Source organism: Anoplopoma fimbria, chromosome 9 (genome assembly GCF_027596085.1).
Source record: "Anoplopoma fimbria isolate UVic2021 breed Golden Eagle Sablefish chromosome 9, Afim_UVic_2022, whole genome shotgun sequence".
Lineage (NCBI taxonomy): Eukaryota > Metazoa > Chordata > Actinopteri > Perciformes > Anoplopomatidae > Anoplopoma > Anoplopoma fimbria.
In genome coordinates, this window is record NC_072457.1 from 26,295,617 (window position 1) to 26,314,987 (window position 19,371).

General features: G+C 41.5%; 1 protein-coding gene across 4 annotated transcripts; it reads right to left on the minus strand.

Moving 5' to 3' along the window:
- Positions 1–2,091: 2,091 nt before the first annotated feature.
- LOC129096333 (dynamin-2-like) lies at positions 2,092–19,262 on the minus strand. Of its 4 annotated transcripts, none has more exons than XM_054605097.1 (20): positions 18,771–19,262; positions 15,917–15,990; positions 15,377–15,526; positions 15,024–15,227; positions 14,187–14,285; positions 13,675–13,835; positions 13,206–13,348; positions 12,986–13,121; positions 12,435–12,502; positions 9,191–9,329; positions 8,203–8,289; positions 8,015–8,085; positions 6,907–6,961; positions 5,193–5,303; positions 4,805–4,914; positions 4,604–4,715; positions 3,609–3,776; positions 3,236–3,462; positions 2,400–2,645; positions 2,092–2,184 (listed from the first exon to the last, which is right to left on the minus strand). In XM_054605097.1, the coding sequence occupies exons 1-20, from the start codon at positions 18,929–18,931 to the stop codon at positions 2,115–2,117; spliced, it is 2,592 nt and encodes an 863-aa protein (XP_054461072.1). In that variant the 5' UTR covers positions 18,932–19,262; the 3' UTR covers positions 2,092–2,114. The 4 variants fall into 4 exon arrangements, with proteins under 4 accessions (XP_054461072.1, XP_054461073.1, XP_054461069.1 ...); XM_054605098.1 differs by having other exon boundaries at positions 2,092–2,181; positions 18,771–19,261; XM_054605094.1 differs by lacking the exon at positions 9,191–9,329 and adding an exon at positions 10,281–10,419 and having other exon boundaries at positions 18,771–19,260.
- Positions 19,263–19,371: the final 109 nt, after the last annotated feature.

Below are 19,371 nucleotides of genomic sequence, written 5' to 3' on the forward strand. Positions count from 1 at the left end.
ATTACATTACTCTCTAGTGTTGTAGGAAGAAATAACAAGACAAAAGAAAAATCATTTCATGATACGGTTTCTTGATGTTTTAATTTGACACACATATTTTTCTACCATTTCCTCGTTGACTCATCCACCCTCAGATTTGGCAGACTCTTTAAGTAAGGAATTATGAGACAAAATATTTCAATAGTACTTTAATTTAAAAGATATTTAAAAGAGAAAAACGGATGTTTATTGAACTACAGTTTACATTAAATACTAGAAATGCAGTTTAAGCTTAATAACACACCTGTATGTACAGAGGTTATCAGTTACGTTGTGGAGAGGCAGGCCTAACACAAAGAAGATGATCCAGCCACATCCTTTACCATTTTCCTGCATCTTCGCCTTCATTAAACGTCTATTAAAAAACAAATCATCAACAGTTTCATAATGAGGATATGGGACACAGCTCTGGACAACAGAAACACTTTGGTACACCTGAACTTCTTAAGCCAGATGCTTCCAGCTCGTGATGACTGAACCCGATTTGAGTCCAAGTCGGAGTGCTCGACATCCTGAGTTTCCTTCACCAGTGGTTGGGACGAGATGGGATGTGTGGAGGTCGCCTGTGTGAGAAGACCATGCAAAGATTTCTACGCTCAGTTTCTGTTCTTAATCGGATTAGAAGCAGCTGACAGACACAACGGAGAGGGAAAAGATCTCTAGAGAACAGGAGAGATTGCATACCTTCAGTCATTCCTGCTCTGGCTCTATGAGCAGCCCGAAAGCTATGAGTAACACTGTCTTTAATGTGTGTTGCCATTGGCAACCGCGGTTACCATGGTAACGCACAGCTCCATCATACAGTCAGGAAGGAAGGAGGGGAGGTCATGCCAGGCTGCGCACAGAAACGTGAAACGTTCTCGTTCTGCATGGCTATCTCCATTTGGCTATCATGCGAGTCGAAAGGTCCTGACCTGCACTCTGTTGTGTAATACTCACTGAACTGTACGCTGACAGTCACATGCAGTGACAGCGAGTACATGTACTACATGCTTACTGTCATGTGCACGGACAACGATGAATCCAACAACAATAAAACAGACAAAGAAAGGCTTGGTGGTTCATGAGAATTTGAGAAAAGAAATGAAGCAAAGAATGTATAACAGCAAGAACAAGCACCAGCCACCACGCCTTATTTTATATTCCTTTATTCAGTCCGTCACTTTATACACCTTCTGAAGGCCCTTTTCCTAGCATGAGCCTTTTGTTTATAATGTCTTTTTTTTAAGGTGATGAGTGATTACAAAATATGTTTTGCTCAAGGCACTTGGATACATATTTCTTTAAGAATGAGCGGTAGGTGGAGGTAACTGTCGGGAGTCTTACCTGAACTACTGCATAATTATCAGTAATACACTAAAAAGACAAATGTGCTTTTCCCAGCACCCTTCCTCCCCCTCCTGTGTCTAATTTAATTGGTCCACAAGAGAAACACCATAAACTATAACTGAAAAATATTCAAATAAAGTAATTAGCCCAAAATATCAAAGCATACAAATTCCATTAGTCAGTCTGAATTTAATAAGCTCATTTGAAGCCTTTAAAAATCAACCAACATTGAAGAAAGAAAAGACTTTATCGAAAAGTGCTGCTTACTTAATGAGGTGCTTAGTGTGTAAGATTACTGACAAAACGTTAGCAAGTATACAACTCACAAAAACATTACTTCTAATATAGTGTTCTTACCATTATATAAAAGTTATGAATCGTTTTAAGACACATTTCATTTCAAATGAAACAGCAAAAGATGACTTGCTAGTTCGTAATCTTTAAGTCAATCACATCATCAAATGTATCCCTTTTCAAAATACTGAATGCAGAAAATGTCATCGTATTCTTGTTAAAAAAGCTACCTACACATAAAGTCAAACGTACATTTATAATGTTTCTGAAATGCACAGACTTAAACAGCATCAGATTACCAGTTACAGTAGGACAAAGTTTGTAGTTATAGGAATTCTCATGAAAAAAATACGACTATCTCTGCTCAAGAGAAATATAAAAGTGTAAACAAAAAGAAAGATGTTTTTTTTTTGTGTGTGTGTGTGTGTGTGTGTGTGTGTGTGTGTGTGTTTCTAGTCAAGCAGGGAGGGCTCTGAAGGACGTATGACAGTGGGTCGGTTGGGAGCAGCCGGAGGTCTTCTGCTGCAGGAAGAGATGGGAGGAGAGGGGGAGGGGACGGGGAAGAAGACACATGCAAGGAATAAAATCATCAGACATGCACCAAGGATTCCCCAAACACCAAAAGCCAGAGCATAAAACCCTTCACCAGCAGTCCCAATAGTCCCTACAACTTCCACCAATACCAAAGTCAAGAAAGGCTTCACATTGTGTGTTTGTGTGTGTGTTCAACACTGTACCTGGGAATCCCGGGCGGCAGTGCGGGAGGCACGCGGGCCGGCCTGGAAGGGACAAGAGGCACAACACCAGAGTTAGGATCGCCTGCGTAGCCTGTTTGGCCCGGTGGCCGCGACGGCACGGGCGGGGCTCCGAATGCTGGTGAGGGGTTGAGAGGGGGTGGAGGGCCCGGGGTGGGCCCCCTCACCCCTGGGGGACGGCTGGGAGGGGCCGCTGTTGCCGAGGCGGGGCGGGACGCCGGTGGAGGACTGACACAGAGAGAGGAGTGAGGAGTCACATTCTATATTATTTTATATTGTATGTTGATTTGTTATAAATAATGCATATTTTTGATTTGCGACTTATGCAAAGATGAGAATTATAATAAGGGGTAAATGATTACATACAAGTGCATATTATTTGAGAGTGGTTTCTGAGCATGAACTTGAAGCTATTTCGGTGTGGATGTGTAAATACGTGGAGAAAAAAAGTGATGCTGACTAAGGAATAGAAGTCTGCAAGCTGTTGACTGAATGTGACACAGTTTTGTGCATCTCCGTTAAAGCTGGACTGATTCCACATTTTTTGGTCCGATGGTGATTTTGTTTTTTACGTAAACACATCACAGCAATCTTTGTTCTTTAGATTTTTGGATACATAACAATCAGGACATTGTACAATCGGAAAATCAACAGTGGCCTCCTGTGGCCAAAGTATGTTATGGTGACTCTGTTTCTAAAATACCTCAAACCTCTTGCGGCATGTCTGCACTGGCACTTCTTGTTATTTACACAGATACCAATATATCTGCAATAAGCTATCATCGGCCAATGTATTTGTGTTGATTCATGTTTGTCACCTTGGTTCCTTGGGTATCCAGGTGTCGTCTACTGGTGGAGGCACTGGAGTAGAAATAGTGGTGGTGCTGATGTCTCCTATGAGGACCAGCGCCTCCTTCAAAGCATGATACATCCTCAGCATCTCATCTCTCCTCTGAGCCTGCTCCGGCGACTCCTCCATCAAACTGCCCTGGTCCCCGGCCGAGTACAGGTAGGCTAGCAGCTCAGAGTGGATGAAGTCCTTCGCCTGGAGATGGGAGACAAAAGAGGGAAGTTAATATAACTAGACAGCGAGGCAAGAGAGAGCGACCTATGTTATTGATAAATGACCTTCCATCTCAAACCTGTCTAGGTCTGGAGTTTGAGTGGTGGTAAAAGAGACAGAACACGTACACTGTTGATCATGAGGTGCATGATGGTCTTGGGCATGAGGTCTCTGATGGACTTGTTGACGATGCCGATGTACGAGTCCACCAGGTTGCGGATGGTCTCCACCTGCCGCTCCAGCTGCGGGTCCATGGACACGGTGTCGCTGGGATTCATCGCATCTTCGCTCTCAGGCTGGAAAATGCCAAGACAAGAGACGGTGATGTGAGGGAGGCAGGAGCAGAGATGTTTTGTTTGTTTGATCCCTTGCAATATATTTTATCTCTCAGATTGCTTTGAATGATGGGTTCCTCCATGGACACACTATTGTCTGCCCAGGTTAGACATTTTTTTTTTTCACATGTGAGTAATCAGTTTTTGTCTGTGCACTCTGTTCTGGTTTGAAATAAAAAAATTGATGTCTCACACTTCTGAGCATCAATCAGGATGAATCAATATTTGATTCAGCATCTGATGACAGCTGGTGGGTTGTTTTGCCACTGTCAAATGTAATCTGATCAAAGCACAACAACACAGCGCTGATGAAGCCGATTAGAGTTCTTAAATTAAATTTAAAAAAATAGTAACTAAAAATTATTTTTTTTTCCAAACTATGAATGTTGGATTGGATTTCCACAGTAATGCAAACACAGTTTAAGCCACATTATGTTTTTTCTTGGTTTTAGCCTATCATCCATTCTACACCAGTATTTTTTATCAATAATAAAAGATGGTTGTAGGACAGGGTAGTGCTTAAAAAAAATTGTGCTCTGCAAACCTACTCCGGAAGCATTTTAATTTAAAGAAAAACAAATATGATGAAAAATGTAGTTTAAAACTTTGTTCACAAACTAATCTTAACCTAAAATAAGCAAACAGCTGACGGATCTCTCTGGTTAACATTAACATGTGCTGTGTATCTTTAAATAACCTTACTTCACTTAAAGAAATGCTGGAATCCTTTGTAAATACAACTTGTTAACCCCCTCTTATATTTACAATATTAATACACTCTTGTGTACCTGGTCTTTTTCTGGGTAAACACCAGCTCTGAGGAACGAGGCCTTCCAGCTGTCAACATCCTCCTGAGTGTCACATGCCAGCTCAATCTGACGCAGGTCTTTATACACATTTCTGTAAAACAAACACACGCACATTAACCAAATATCAGAGTAGACAAACACCTTAAACATGGTTGTTTTAGAGGATCATAGCGTCCACACCTCTGTTCAGTATTGAAGATGGCAAAGACATGTTTGCTGGACATGAAGCCCTTCTCCACGTCTCTCAGCTTCAGGTTGTCCAGAGGCAGCATGTACTTCTTCTCTTTTTCCTGAAAAAACACAGTGATGCAACGACAAATGTAAAAGAAGGAAGATTATAACAAATAAACCATCAACTAACCAGAGCAACTTCAAGTGAGTACAACAGGTAAGATCCTGTGACACATGATGACTACAGATTCCCTGTAGCTTTATAGTAATAACTCTTTGCTTTAACAGATGATGGAACTTTTGTCCGCGAAAACAATCCCACTTCCTCTCTTCAACATAAAATAAGGCGAGTAAACTATACATTTTCCTGCATTTACTGTCCCTTAAGCAGCCTTACCTCCTCATCTTTGTACCAGGAGAGAGACTCGGCAGTCAGGACAAACCAGTAGTCCTTGGATCCTCCCTTCATGATGCTGATGTTGATGGTGAGCCAGCCTCTGCGGATCACCTGCATGTGAGAGCCCAACAGTTGAAGAAACTACACATCCCACAAGAGGGGTAAAACATATCTACAGAAAGCAAACCGAATAATAGAAACACATGAAAGACAAAGTATAGTCATATTGATGTACATCAATATACAGCACAACAGCCATGCAAGTGCAGCAGTATTCGTCATAATAAAAAAAGAGCACAGTGCAGTCAGATCAACCAATAAATACACCACAAACGTAGAGACTGGAAAGAAATGATGTGAGGCTCCAATGAAAATCACCTTCTCTGCATTGCTCTCTCTGTCAGGCTGACGGACAAGAAGACAAAGTGAACAGGCACACAGGGATAATCAGGGGTGGAAGTGAAGAATTACATTTACTGTTGTTACTGTAACTTAATATTTTGCCTACTTTTTTGAGTAATTTGGTTATTTTACTTTTTCACATGAAAGTAGATAAATCATCAGCTGCAGCAGAGAAGAAGCTGCAGGTGTGTCTGCGGCCGCAAGGGGGCGGAGCTCCACGTCCAGAGAGGTGACACCCCGGAAGTGAAACGTTTTAAATGGTTGTGTTCAGGGACCGGGGCCACTTCAGGCACATTGAAATCCAGGAAAACACATGTTATGTTTTGGACAATAAAGCACTATAAGAAGCGTTGTTGAACCTTTGCATGGTTGAAAAATAAGCTTGTATCTTTGACTTAATGAGCCACCTGGCGAGCACGCTGAGTGACACACCCCCGATCCTCGTGACCTTGACAGTAAGGGCACGCGGCGGCTGGCTAACATGCTGAATGCTAACATTTCAAGCGGTGACTGGAGGATCCACCGAGAGGACTGGTTGTACTGGGATACAGAGAGTGGAGGACTTCCCGGTGCCGATCAGACAGGTGAGTACAACAATAACACACTGCTGGACTCTCTAGATGGGAACGTCCACAAACACTTCGCTGCGGCATTTGATAGTTAAACAAAGTCAATGATCGCACATCAATATACACTTGATTTTGAGTCTGCAGGCTGACTGTGAATAGTTTGATGAGGGCTGAAGATGTCAGCAATATCATGAATTTATTCTTCACTGTGTGAGAATCAGAGACATGGATAACTTATGTTCCACCATATGATCAAAACAGGATGAGAAGAAAAATATTTGGGCCTATTCGCTGGTTGAGAAACTTTGAGAAAAGCTGGAAGGAATGGCTGCCATCTTTTGTACATGGTATCCAGTTCTAATGATACGTCCTTAAGTGAAACACTTTTGCTTCCCCCTTATTCATCAAAGAGCCCAAATCTTGTTTCTCCACATGGCCTGAATGACCGTTGACTCCCCAACCACCCAAAGAGGAAGTGACGAGTGGAGGTTCATGGGTACGGTACTTTACAAGAATTCCCCCCCCCCCCCCGGCCCAAAAAAGCAGGAACAGGGGAGGAGAAAGAGGAAAGGGAAATAAAGAGACAAGACAACAGGGGCACAGACAAGAGTGTGTAAATGTGAAGCAACAAACGACAGAGAGAACAGGAAATGAAAGAACAGCAGGAGAAAGCTGCTGCTATGGTGCTAGTGTGAGGGCTTTACATGGTGAATCTATTTTATCTGGGGAAACAGGCGAGTTACCTGATTGGGCATGACTCTCTTCTTGGTGGCGTTAGCAGCAGTCCTTTGCTGAGCACTGCAGGAGAAAGATTCAATAACATTAACTCTGGTGCAACAGCCAAGGATGAAGGGGTAGCCAAACAAAAGCACGTTGTTATTTGGATATTTCTGTAGCCCTGGTTACCTACGGCTACAACTTATTATTCAGCCTGTAGTTTTCTTAGTTAGTTTGGTCTGTATGATTTCAAAAATGGTTAAAAATGCCAATCTCAATTTTTTTTAATCCCAAAATGATGTCTTCAAATTACTTGTTTTGTCCGCTCAACAGTCTTAAACCTAAAGACAATCAATTTATTGTGACATATGACCAATGAAAGCACCAAATCCACTCAAGTGAGAGACTGGGACTGGGGAGTGTTTGCATAAATTATTAATCTTTTCAATCTCTCATATTGGAAGACAAATAATTTTCTGTCCATTATCGAAACAATAAACTGAGTGATCATTACAGCTTTTAACAAAACAAAAACTTCTTTAAAATTAATGTAATTACTGAGATTTTTTACATGTGGATATCTTTAGAAAAGCCGTTGTTAATAGGCTAATGAGCACAAACTATTGAACATTAATTTTTTATGTATTGGGCCATATTTTTGAGAAGAGCTTTCAAATATATCTTTCCAGCACTACAAAACATTTTAATAATTTCAGATGGAAAGCAAAGTGGTCTTCACATTTGATTGATCAATCTCCACGCTTCGACTGGCTGGATGTTGAAAGGAATAAGGCAGATTCATTTTTTTATCAAAACAAAACAAAAAAAATATATATATATATTAGATCCACTATAGAAATTGCTTGTTTTATACAGCTGACAGTGGAAAACGTATAGATTTAGTGACATATATGGCAAAGAAAATAATCAAATCCTCACATTAGAGATGAAACCAAGACATCTTGGCATGAAAAACAAGATTAACAGAAAATTTAAAAGTTGCATATTCATTTTTTGTCAATCACCTCATCAGTTAATAACCTACTTGTTCAAGCTCTAAATATTTTGAAGAGAGACCTCCATCTGTGATCTTAATGAAACTCATTAATTAAATATCTTGAGTAAGTATCTTACTTGGCAAATCCAATGAAGTCCTCATGATTAGTGTTGATGTAGGAGAGCTCAATGTCAATCAACAGCAGCACCTGAGAGGAAGATCATTAAACATGTTATGTACACAAGTAAGTGAAATTATACAAACGCAAAAAACACACAATACAACAACAATACACACACACACACACACACACACACACACACACCTGGTCCTTGGTCTTGCTGTCTCTCTCTCTGACGTAGGTGGTGACGATCCTCTCCGTCTCTTCTCTCAGTCGAGGGTAGGATCCCAGCTGTAGACCCACACACAGACAACAAACACACACACACACTGCTGCAGGCACCGTGATTACAGGACACACACCTGCATAGACTTACGCAACACTGCAAACACTCAGTATCCTCAAAAGCAGCTACACCCAAACCCCTGACGGCTAAGATACAGTACAAACACACACTATGAGGCAGGGCGTATTCGCACATAAAGACGGTGGAGGCATGCACTAATGAGCTCGATACCAGCTTGAGAGTCCAACTATTGATGTTGTGATCGCAGTCAGGCTGTTAAAAATGAAAGAAAACAGTGAGCATTAGCGTAGCATCATCTCAAGCTGATAGCGAGTCTCAGTCAAAATCAGGGTAGAAGTGGGGAAAAAAAGATCAGGTTAAAGTCCAGAAAGAGATGAGGGTTAGGTAGGGTCTGGTGGAGTAGGGGATGGGTGGGGGGTTGCATTGTTGGTGTCAGTGGTGCAGAAACTGTTTTCCACCCTCTCCCTTGACAGGACAGGGTGGAAAACAGCCACAGTTGTGCCATTTCTAAGGAGCCAAATTTCCTTCTGTGACAGCAGGGATTGGATTTGATAAGTGAGGCAGGGTGAGGGGTTGTTACGTAAATCACCAGTTACAGTGCTGATTGGGTAAGAGGGCTGGTAGGGATCCAGGATCAGAGGGGATTCGTCATAAGAGAGGGAACCACAGGGTAAGGTGGGTGGGACGTGTGCCAAGGGAAGCCTTCAAGCAGCGGTGAGGGGGAACGATCAACAATAATAGACAGGGACAAGTTAGTTGATTACATTTTGGTGACTCCCCTCTCTTTTCTTTGACTGCTCTCCATCACTAACATTTATTTCTTCCCTTCACTCTCTCTCTCTCTCTCTATCTGTATTCATCTGTCGCTCCGCTGTTCCTGTTTACCTTTTCCGTGCACTTCCTGATCAGGGTGACAAGCTCGGTGACGACGAGGTCGACACATTTCAGACAGGGGTCTTTCAGCTTAATGACCTGCTTTTTCACTATGGCCTCAAACGCCAGGTCTGGGGTGAACAGGCCTGTCCTGTGGTGAGGCATCATGGGAGTTGGAGGTTTAATGGCAGGTGAAGGAGGAGGCGGTGTAGCATGGGCCATGATGAGGGCAAAAAGGGAACAGTGGCAGGGGAAAAAAATGAAAGCCCAAGTTGGATGCAATAGTTTGGGGGGAAAAAGAAAGAGTTTAAAAAATGAAAAGAATGATGATGGAGATTGAGGAACATGAAAAAAAAACAAGTATTTAGTTAGTTCTACTTCATGTACAGAACAGAAACAAGCTGCAGGTGTTTGACACATTTTCAGCTACCTATTCATGTGTCTGTTTACAGTCAGCCTACAGCTTATAAGCCATGCTAGCATCATGATTCTATGGATGACAATGTCAGTCGGTCGACCACTTTGGTCCAGAATAAAATACCTCAACAACTATCGGAAGGATTGCCATGTCATTATGTATAGACATTTATGTTACCCACCCAATACTTTACTTTGATAGTAGAAGTTGTTAGTGTGCTAACATAAGATGGTGAAAACCATAAATATTATACCTGCTAACCATCGTCATGTCAGCGTGCCAGTATTTTTGTTTAAGCTGTAGCCTAAAACCAAGCCTGCAGCTTGTTTAGTTATGAACCTGTACAGCAACATGTATTAGCCCGTCTGTTTCTAACCACATAGCCTCACAGAGACACCACTCCAGTGCACTGCAGTACAGCCAGGACATTCAAATACATCCACTGATGTTCATGCAAGTGAACTTCAAAGCAGGATTGTAAAAACTGAACCTTTCCTTTGAATTCATCGCCTTTTTTCATTCCAAGATGCCGTGTCCAAAAGCACATGGCTGAGAAACTAAAACGGCTGCTTTATACAACTGTTTGGCACCAAAATAGCCTCTGGCAGCTCTAAAGTTGTCTGGTCTCTGTGGTGTGTATGTAGTACGGGTGTGGCAGCCAGGCAGGAGACCATGCAGTGATACCTTATTAGTGCACTGTCTGACTGTGTTGATGAGCTCCTGGATGACCAGGTCGATGCATTTCAGACAGGGCTCTTTCAGCTTAATGATCTGCTTTTTCACTATGGCCTCAAACGCCAGGTCTGGGGTGAACAGGCCTGTCCTGAAGGACATACAGACAAGACAGACATGGAGACGTGGAGCAGGAGAGGGGAGTAGAGAGACACATGGGAAGAAAAAGAGAGGCACAGAGATGGAGGAAGAGACGAGCAGACACACACTGATGAGGACCAACAGAAAAACTAGAACAAGTAGAGTTGAAGGCGGTCAAAAGGCTAACAAGCAGACAGGGAGACTAAAGATTAGATGCTGACAGATAAAAGAGAACAAAGAGAGACAGAAGAGACAGCAAACTTAAATGGTCACTTTGGTATTTTTCAACCTGGACCCTATTTTCCCATGTTTTTGTGTCAAGGTGAATAATGGTGAAAACATTTTTTAAATTGGTCCCCTATTGAACGGCAGTGCTGCTAAACAGGCTGCAATGTAATGGCCTGGGGCAATTTCTCACAGTCATTATACGTCCACTTAAAGTGCTTGTTTCGGCCATTGTTTGTACTACATCAGATGTTGGCAAACTTTTTGAAATGGTGTGCTAGTTATAAATGTACATGCTAATCACCATATTAACATTAAAGGAGTTGTTTTTAACATGCAGATCATTAATATAGCAGCAAGCAACTATTATCTATGTAAAGATGTAGTAGAGCAATGTCTACCTGAGCAAAGAATGAAGTCACTCTCTCTCTGTGTTTGTTGTTGTCTGAAATTATATTTGCTTTGTTTACAAAGCAGAGAGCCAACGTTAGCGCACGTTAACGTGCCCCACTGGCTCGCTCATGGCCGCCGCTCTGCACTGCCCTTATATGGATGTTAATGCCGTCCCGACCGACAGCGTCGTTTCAGAAGCATAGCACCAACCCTCTGGTTTCTCTTCATGTAAACACTGTTAGCTATGTCAGCACATTTGCTGTAGTTTGCAATGTTAGCTATGAGAGAGGCAATTAAAATGCTCCCAATCTCAGATCTTGCACCTGTCAGATTAACTTCAGGTTTAATTATGACACCAAATCAAAATCTCCAACAGATCTGTCATTTTTTTGTCCATAAAGAAAGATAAAACAAACTTTTTTCTGCCATAATTAGGACATTGTAAATATATATGAGAACACCATACCACACGCTATCCTTATGAAAACGTCCATATCTGGGTTGAAATCATTAACCCTACCAACCTTAAACCATCTTGTTTATAAGATTGGTTGAAGCAATTAACTTTCAGCTTTTTTGTTCAACTTCAAGTCTTAACTTTCAGATTCTCTGAAGAAGGCAACAAGTTATAGCCAATATGATGCAGAGTAGGGTGGGTTTTCGTGGAATGCGGTCAGGGAATAAAAATTAATTAAACTACTGTAAATAACATGCCGCACAACTGGCAATGGCTGTGAAAGAGCTAATTTAGCATGCGTATGAGAGGGTACTTTTCCAAGAAACTCTCTTGCACACTTGTTACTAGTGTGCTATTGATAAAGCTACCACGTGCCAATGGTCGCAGGCAGATTTTTATTTTTATGGCTGAATATTTATCTTTGATGTGGATGCAACAGGAGATTATAGAACGAGATTTTCCAAGCAGGACACACTATAAAAAACAGGCTAGATCAAGTGAAAGCTAAAGAAAAATGTTTTGTGTCTCTGTGGGGTCCTTTCCATAAAGCCAGACACTTATAATAACAATCTGAGCCTTTCAGCAAAAACAAGCACTGTGGACGTACGCTGACCGTGAAGAGTTGCTCTGAACGTTTACATTGCAGCCCGTCTAGCATCTGCTGCGCTGTCGCTCAATACCGGACCAATTAAAAAAATTGTTGTCCCCATTAGTCACTTAAACACAAAAGAATGGAAAAAATAAGGTCCAGGTTGAAAAATACCAAAGTTACCCTTTAATGGACACATGAAAAACAAAGCAACATAAACAACTGAAGACAGAGAAGACTGTATGTATTTATAAAGCGGAATGGGACAGAACAAACGGGGAAAAGCTGGCAGACAGGAGAGCAGACATAAAGACATCAAAGTCAAATGTGGGCCAAATGTGACGAATGTTTGCAGGCTTGCCTGACTCCGTGAATGTTCTTGATGGCGTAACTGATCTCTTTCCTCAGCTCCTTCTCATCAAACTCCATCTAAGACACAGAGCAAAGAAAAAACTCAGATTTGATTTGTTCTTTGCAAAATGAAATCTACTTATTGACGAGCATAATCTGACACCACAGAAAACCATGAGGCCAGACAGAAGGGATGGTCTGTGCGTTTGTTTTCTTTTCTTAGCGTTGGATTTATGAGAGCTTAAGCAACATTGTTACAGTATAACACCGGTATTTATCAAGATTGACACATCAGTACTGTAAATACAAAACAGTCAAACCACATTATTAACTTAACTATGACTGATTGGGCCACTTGTTAGAAACAATCAGACACAGTCTGTTTTTCTGTTAACCAAAATTCCTCGCCAAATAAAAAGACAAATGTAAAAAAATATGTATTTATAACTTAAGTTAAATTCAAAACCTGCAGAAATTAATACATATAATAAACTCAATTAAAAGCTTTAGCCAGACAAATTAATCTTTAAATGATCATTTATAAAAAACAGAAAAAGTCACCTTCACTAGTTCAAAGGGAAAGCGCTCATGGAAGATGCGGTTGATCTTCGCTCCACCTGACAGGTTGGAGGTGTCCACCTGATCCCCAGATCCCTCGATGCACTTCTCAAAGTCCACGCCAAACTGCTGCACCATCCTAAGAATTGCAAGTAGTAGTTAAGAATTGTCTTAACTTCTTATAATGGTGTATTAGTGTGTCTGTGTCGGTACATGTACTGACTGGAGCAAGGCCTTGGTCTTGCGTGTTGGGTCGTCAGGGCGGAAGTTCTTGTACTCCTCCACCTCTTTCTCCAGTGATAACAACTGGCTTTGCAGCTTACTGCGTAACCCTGGCAACGTGTCACGGATGTGGTTGGTAAGTTGCTGGAAAGACACAAAAATAATATATTTTTCCCAAAGTTATACAAAAAGTCACTGTGCCAATTTTAAAATATGACTTAAGGAAAAAGATTGAATGCTGAGGAGACCTGTGTTTTTATGTGCTTTTTTTAGGGAAACACACTTAATATTTTAATTAATAGTAAAATATTAATATGATAAACAAATTTCCAAAAAAGATAAAAAACATCCAAGTTAAAAAACACTCACTTACTCAATACATTTAATTAATTTAATTTAAGTGCAGCTCCAATACAACAAAAAAACTTTGAAGCAAAACTGAAAAAATGCCAGAAATGGCTGTGTCTTACCTGATTGAGGGTCTTCTGCAGGTGTGGTGTGCCCATGCGTTCAGCAATGTGTCTGTACCCAGGGTGAGACAGGAAGAACTTCCTCTCAGCAGCCAAAGCAGCGCGAATGTCTTTCTTTCCATCAATGTCCTTTTGACTGCGGTTCACCACCCCGATGTAACCTGAAGAAAAATACAGACAAGGCAGATTCTTTGTTGCCTAAGACTAAAAACATTGTTAGCTCTGTCAGAACTGTTGTTTGCATCGTTAGCGCTGTTAGCAGAAATTGCTTCTAGCTGCCATGTTGAGAAACTGTGTCGAGGCAACCCAATCATAGATATGCTTGAGTAGTATGCAAGCTAGGAGTGAAAGTAGGTACAGTACAGGCCGGGCAGAGCATGAATTTAAAGTTTTTGTGTGTGTGTGTGTGTGTGTGTGTGTGTGTGTGTGTGTGTGTGTGTGTGTGTGTGTGTGTGTGTGTGTGTGTGTGTGTGTGTGTGTGTGTGTGTGTGTGTGTGTGTGTTTGGTCTCACCTCTGCGGAGCGGCAGTAGTTTGTTTTCCAGGATGTCTCGTGCGTCTGTCCCCTCATCCATCAGGTCCAGCTTGGTGATGACACCAATGGTCCGTAGACCTAAAGACAGAGATGTCATTGATAAAACTGAAGTTCTTATATTCAAATGTCGAACAGGGATTTTTAGGATTTACACAGATCATTTGACGATATTATTAAAATAGTTAAATTCTAAAAAAACAATAGTACAACAGTGTGTGAGCAGTAATTTGCCGTCTCTTTCTATAAAAACTAGGGTGTATATGCAGTTTTTTTAAACGAAGGAAAACCAGCTAAAATTAGTTGATTGACTCCTTTCTTAGCATTAGCATCAAACACAATGTACAGCTGAGTCTGGTTGTGACTATTCCGGCTATTTGGTCATAAACTAAAGTATTAGGCAAATTGTAGTTTGTCTACCTGATGATGGCATTAGATGAAAAGTTAAGGGAAATCTTCTTAGCTGTATTTATTAACCATTCTCCAGTTACACACCTGTACTTTTAATAACATCTTCTGGATTGAATGAAAGAAGGCCAAAGGAGGGTATGATTCAATTTAATTATATCTCTACTAATCTTATTCAATACCTCTATGCTGCCAGGAAGTCTTTTAATAATGTAACTGTTAATTAATTCTGCGAGTCGGCTCCTGCACTGAGGCAAAGATTAATAGAAAGAAGAGTGATAATGGCTGCAAGATACAGCAAAAAAAGTAATTAGCTTTGTACCAAATCAGAGCCAAAAAATATCCAGAGAAAAGGTATCAAAAGACAAACAGACTAACTTGAGGCCTCAAGGTCTCAAAGGTTTGCCTTACCCTGAGGATCCACCTCCTTGGAAATCTTGAGGGCGTCAGAGTTGGCCAGGTCCATGTTGGCCGGGGTGACGGCCAGGATCAGACAGCTCTCCTTGGTGATGAACTGCATCAGCATGTCCCTGATCTGGTGCTCGATGTCCTGAGGCTGGTCTCCCACGGCCACTTTGGTCATCCCCGGCAGGTCGATCAGGGTCAGGTTCAGCACTGAGAGATGTGGATGGGGTTAGAGGTTGAAAACTTCCATCTAGAAGGCAGAGTTTGTGTGTCTGTGTCTGTGTGTGTGTGTGTGTGTGTGTGTGTGTGTGTGTGTGTGTGTGTGTGTGTGTGTGTGTGTGTGTGTGTCTGTGTGTTACCATTAGGAGAGTAGACACGGAGGTTGATGGGGATGGAGGAGATGCCCTTGTTGGATCCGGTGATCCGGTCAGTCTCAGCTTCAATCTCCAGACGGACCTCGTCAAAGTCCACAAATTTACGTCCCTTACAGTGCAGGAACTCTGCATACTCTACATGGAGACAATGAGAGATTAAGACAGGAGTGAGGGAGATGGATGGATGGGAGATGAATATAGAAACAGATGTGTTAAAATAGGGGACAGAGATAGATTGCACAAAGAGGGGCAGTGCAGGAACTCTGAGGGAGTGAATTCAAATCATTCATTTCATAAAACATGTTGTAGTAAACTCTTAATAATCTGAATTGTATCACACATTTCTGATAAAGCCTGTGTGAAACATTTTGTGTACATTTGGATGGTTAAACAACTACATGGTCTATAAGTTGTGCTGACGATCGTCCTTTCCATTAGATGTAACCTTTCATTTTGGCTGCACATATCAGACTCTGTCTTGAAAAGCCTGGATTTAGGTCTGTTTGACTCGTGTATACAACTTACCTACTTTACTGTTGACCAGCTGGAGGATGAGAGGACGACGGGTCACGATGCCAGATCCTCTGGGCAAGAAGTCTCTGAAAGAGAAAATGAGAGAAAAGTTTAATACAAACGGACTACTTTGGGACAAGGATATTAACGGATAAAATGTCACAATATGTCACATCAAATGTTAAAATAAGGGCAAGAGAAATTGAGTGCAATCGCACTGATCTCTGATTAATTATTCAGCAACATTATACTCATCAAATGAATACTAACTGGGGGGAAAGACATCCCATTAACACTTTGTCTTCATACGTTCTCACGTCAAAGTACTAAATATGTGTCAGCTTCTACCAAAATAAGAGCACAGGCTCTTAAATTGATCCCCAGTGTCCAGGCATACACACGTGTGCATTATTGATGCAAGGAAAAGATTGACTTACAACCCTGTTCATTATAAATGTTGCAAAGAGAAAGAAACATGTCTCAGTTTCCCCTTCTCATCACAAACACGTTCATCAGAATGGAAACTAGTGTTCAATAGAGTTGTGATCATTTCCAGGTCACTGACTACACATCTCTCCAGGCTATGATGAGAATATGTCTGTGTCCGTTTGTCCTTCTGTCTCTGTGTTTGCCAGGTCAGCAGCTATGACTTAGTTGAGTTTCAGTATAAGGTACGCAGGTCACACACACACACACACACACACACACACACGCACACGCACACACACACACACACACACACGCCACCCTGTGCCTGTTGTCCACTGCTGACCGAGCAGTCAGGAAGTTGCACAACAGTGATTCCCATCCTCTTTCCTCATCGCTTCCTGTCACTTATGAAATCACAACATGAATAATACTTTTACCAACAAGGTTAATCAATGAAATCATTGTCATTTATCCGCTAAACATCCCAACCAAACTGTTGCTGGTTACAGCTCCTCAAATGTGAGGATAGGGGCTCTTTTTGTGATTAATTTTTTTCACACTTAATAGTCTAAATAATTGGTTTCCATATAGAGCTGAAACAATTAGTTATTAATCGATTAGTATCACAATTCGCCTGCAGCCGTTTTGATTCATTCTTTAAGTCAAAAATGCCAAATATTTCTGGTTTCAGTTTCTTGACTGTGATAATTTGGTGATTTTCTTTGTAGTCTCTCATTGAACACTGAAATCTTTCATTTGGACTGTTGGTTGGACAAAACAAGACAATTGAAATGAAATGCATTTGAACTGATGAGACTAAAAAAATCTACAGATAAATCAATAATGAAAATAATTTTTAATTGCGACCCTATTCCCAACCTGTGTGGCTTTTGGCACTTTTCGAATTAAAGCAGTGACTACTTGCCACCCCTTGTCACAGCTTACATGTGAGCTCAAAGATGGATTTTCCCCTCAAAACCACCCAAATTGTTCAGATTCTTTTAGAGGCCTAAATGCATCCAATATTTACCAAACAAAGAAATAATCATATTTTTGTCTTTTATATCTCATTAATCATCCTGTGACCCCTCAGTTTAACACGTGACCCATAAGAGGGGTCCCTTCCCACAGGTCTGGAAACCAAAATGAACAGCTCGCTGCAGCATCTACTGACTGAAACCTACTCAAGTCAAAATAAATGAATAAACTGATCTCACGAGCCAATGTCAGTAAGCTAATTAAAAAACACGTAAACAGCTAGGCTAAGCCCTTTGTGGGTATCTGGTACCCAGTGTGTCACATACACATGACAGTGCAGCTGGTGACATCACTGATGACCCCAGCACAAACGCATCAATGCCCCTACTGTCTCCCCCAGCCACTGCTTGGGACTCGGAGACAAAAGGCAACAGGAAAAAATGGAGACATGGCTGGCTAATCAACATTCCCAATCTCATGGACAACAAGTGAAATCATGTAGACGACTCAAGTGTTCCCTTTTTCTAGACACCTTCCCTGGGAGATAAAAACACAGAGCTGCTACGGATATCTTCAGTAGATCAGGCCTCTATGGAGACTTCTTCCCCTTCTCTTTCCTAACGAATAGATTTCCCTCAAGGCTTGTTTTAACCGCCCAAACAAAGTGGCTAAGTGATTCATTTCTATATTGTTAAAAGCTGAGCATATGGCTTTAATAGAACAGTTGGTATGCTTATATTTATCATCAAATGGGCTTCACATAGTCACTCAAATTCCTTTTTACTCATTCATCAACCTCACACAGATTTTCAGCAGTGCATACTTCCTGTCGTTTCCATTTGTGCTGTCTCCTTCAATACTTTATCTATCTGACAGCGACCTCATGAAACCTGCCAACAATCTTCTTTTCACCTTACCTCACACTCGAAAGTAAAACATTGATATGACCTTTGTAATATGAGGCCTATAAAGATGTATTTACAACTGCAGGCAAGCAGTCTCAAGGAAAACCACCTTTGTAAATGTTTGACAGATTGGGCCTTTATATGAATCAGCGACTGAACAGACCAGTGCCAGTATAAAGATATACATGTATATATATATATATATATGTGTGTCTAGATCTTCGATGAGGAGCTCTAGACTGAGATCACTTTTATACACATTTATTATTTTGTGTCTCTCAATCAACAGCTGTTTTCTTTAGCGTAACATGCGCACTAGTGGATCGTGAATAGCTCGACTCCAAAATGGAAAGAAACTGTAAAAAAAAAAAAAAAAAAGAAAAAAAAGAAAAACCCTTCTAGGAACTGGGAGGCACCAAGTGCTTAGTTGGCGACTTTTACGCAAAAGCTCGGCGTTTGTGTTAAAAAAGCAACATTTATCACAAAGTACAGTCACAGAGGGGACAAATAAAGTGCATTGACATCGTCAGATTGATCCATATAAACTGTACAACCTCCCCACGAAGTTCTCCAGCACCGAGCTCTTCCCTGCGCTCTGCCCGCCGACCACCGCTATCTGCGGCAGGTCCAGGTTGCAGGACTGGCCGATGGAGCTGAATGCGTCCTGGAGCTTGTTGATGAGGGGGATCAGGTCTTCCATCCCCCGGTTTCCCATTGCGGCACCTCGGTCAGCAGAGCACCTCGATGCTGCTCTGCTGCTCTGCTCTCCGGTCAAAGTAGAGCCGAGGGGTCGCTCTTCAAAACCCAAAAGTTCCCAGATGTCTCCCCAGTCTCTGTGCGGTTATTTCATCAGAACAAAGAGGCAGGTTGGAGCCAAGAGTCCGGACTGATGTCAGAGACGCTGACGAGGTTATTATGTGAGTGACTGCATGATAAAAGTAGCAACATTAGACCGAAAACTTCTGTCATCATCCGGTCAGGCGACACCCAGCCTCCGCCGGAGATTGTGGCTCCGCCTCCAGCGACGCTTCCTTCTCTCATTGGTCAGCTGGGACGTCTGTCAATGTACATGTCTTCTTTTATACAATACATAGTTTCTGGAAATGACAAAACAGCTGAAAGCGTTCATTGTTTTTCTATAGCTGTTTTGGCAAA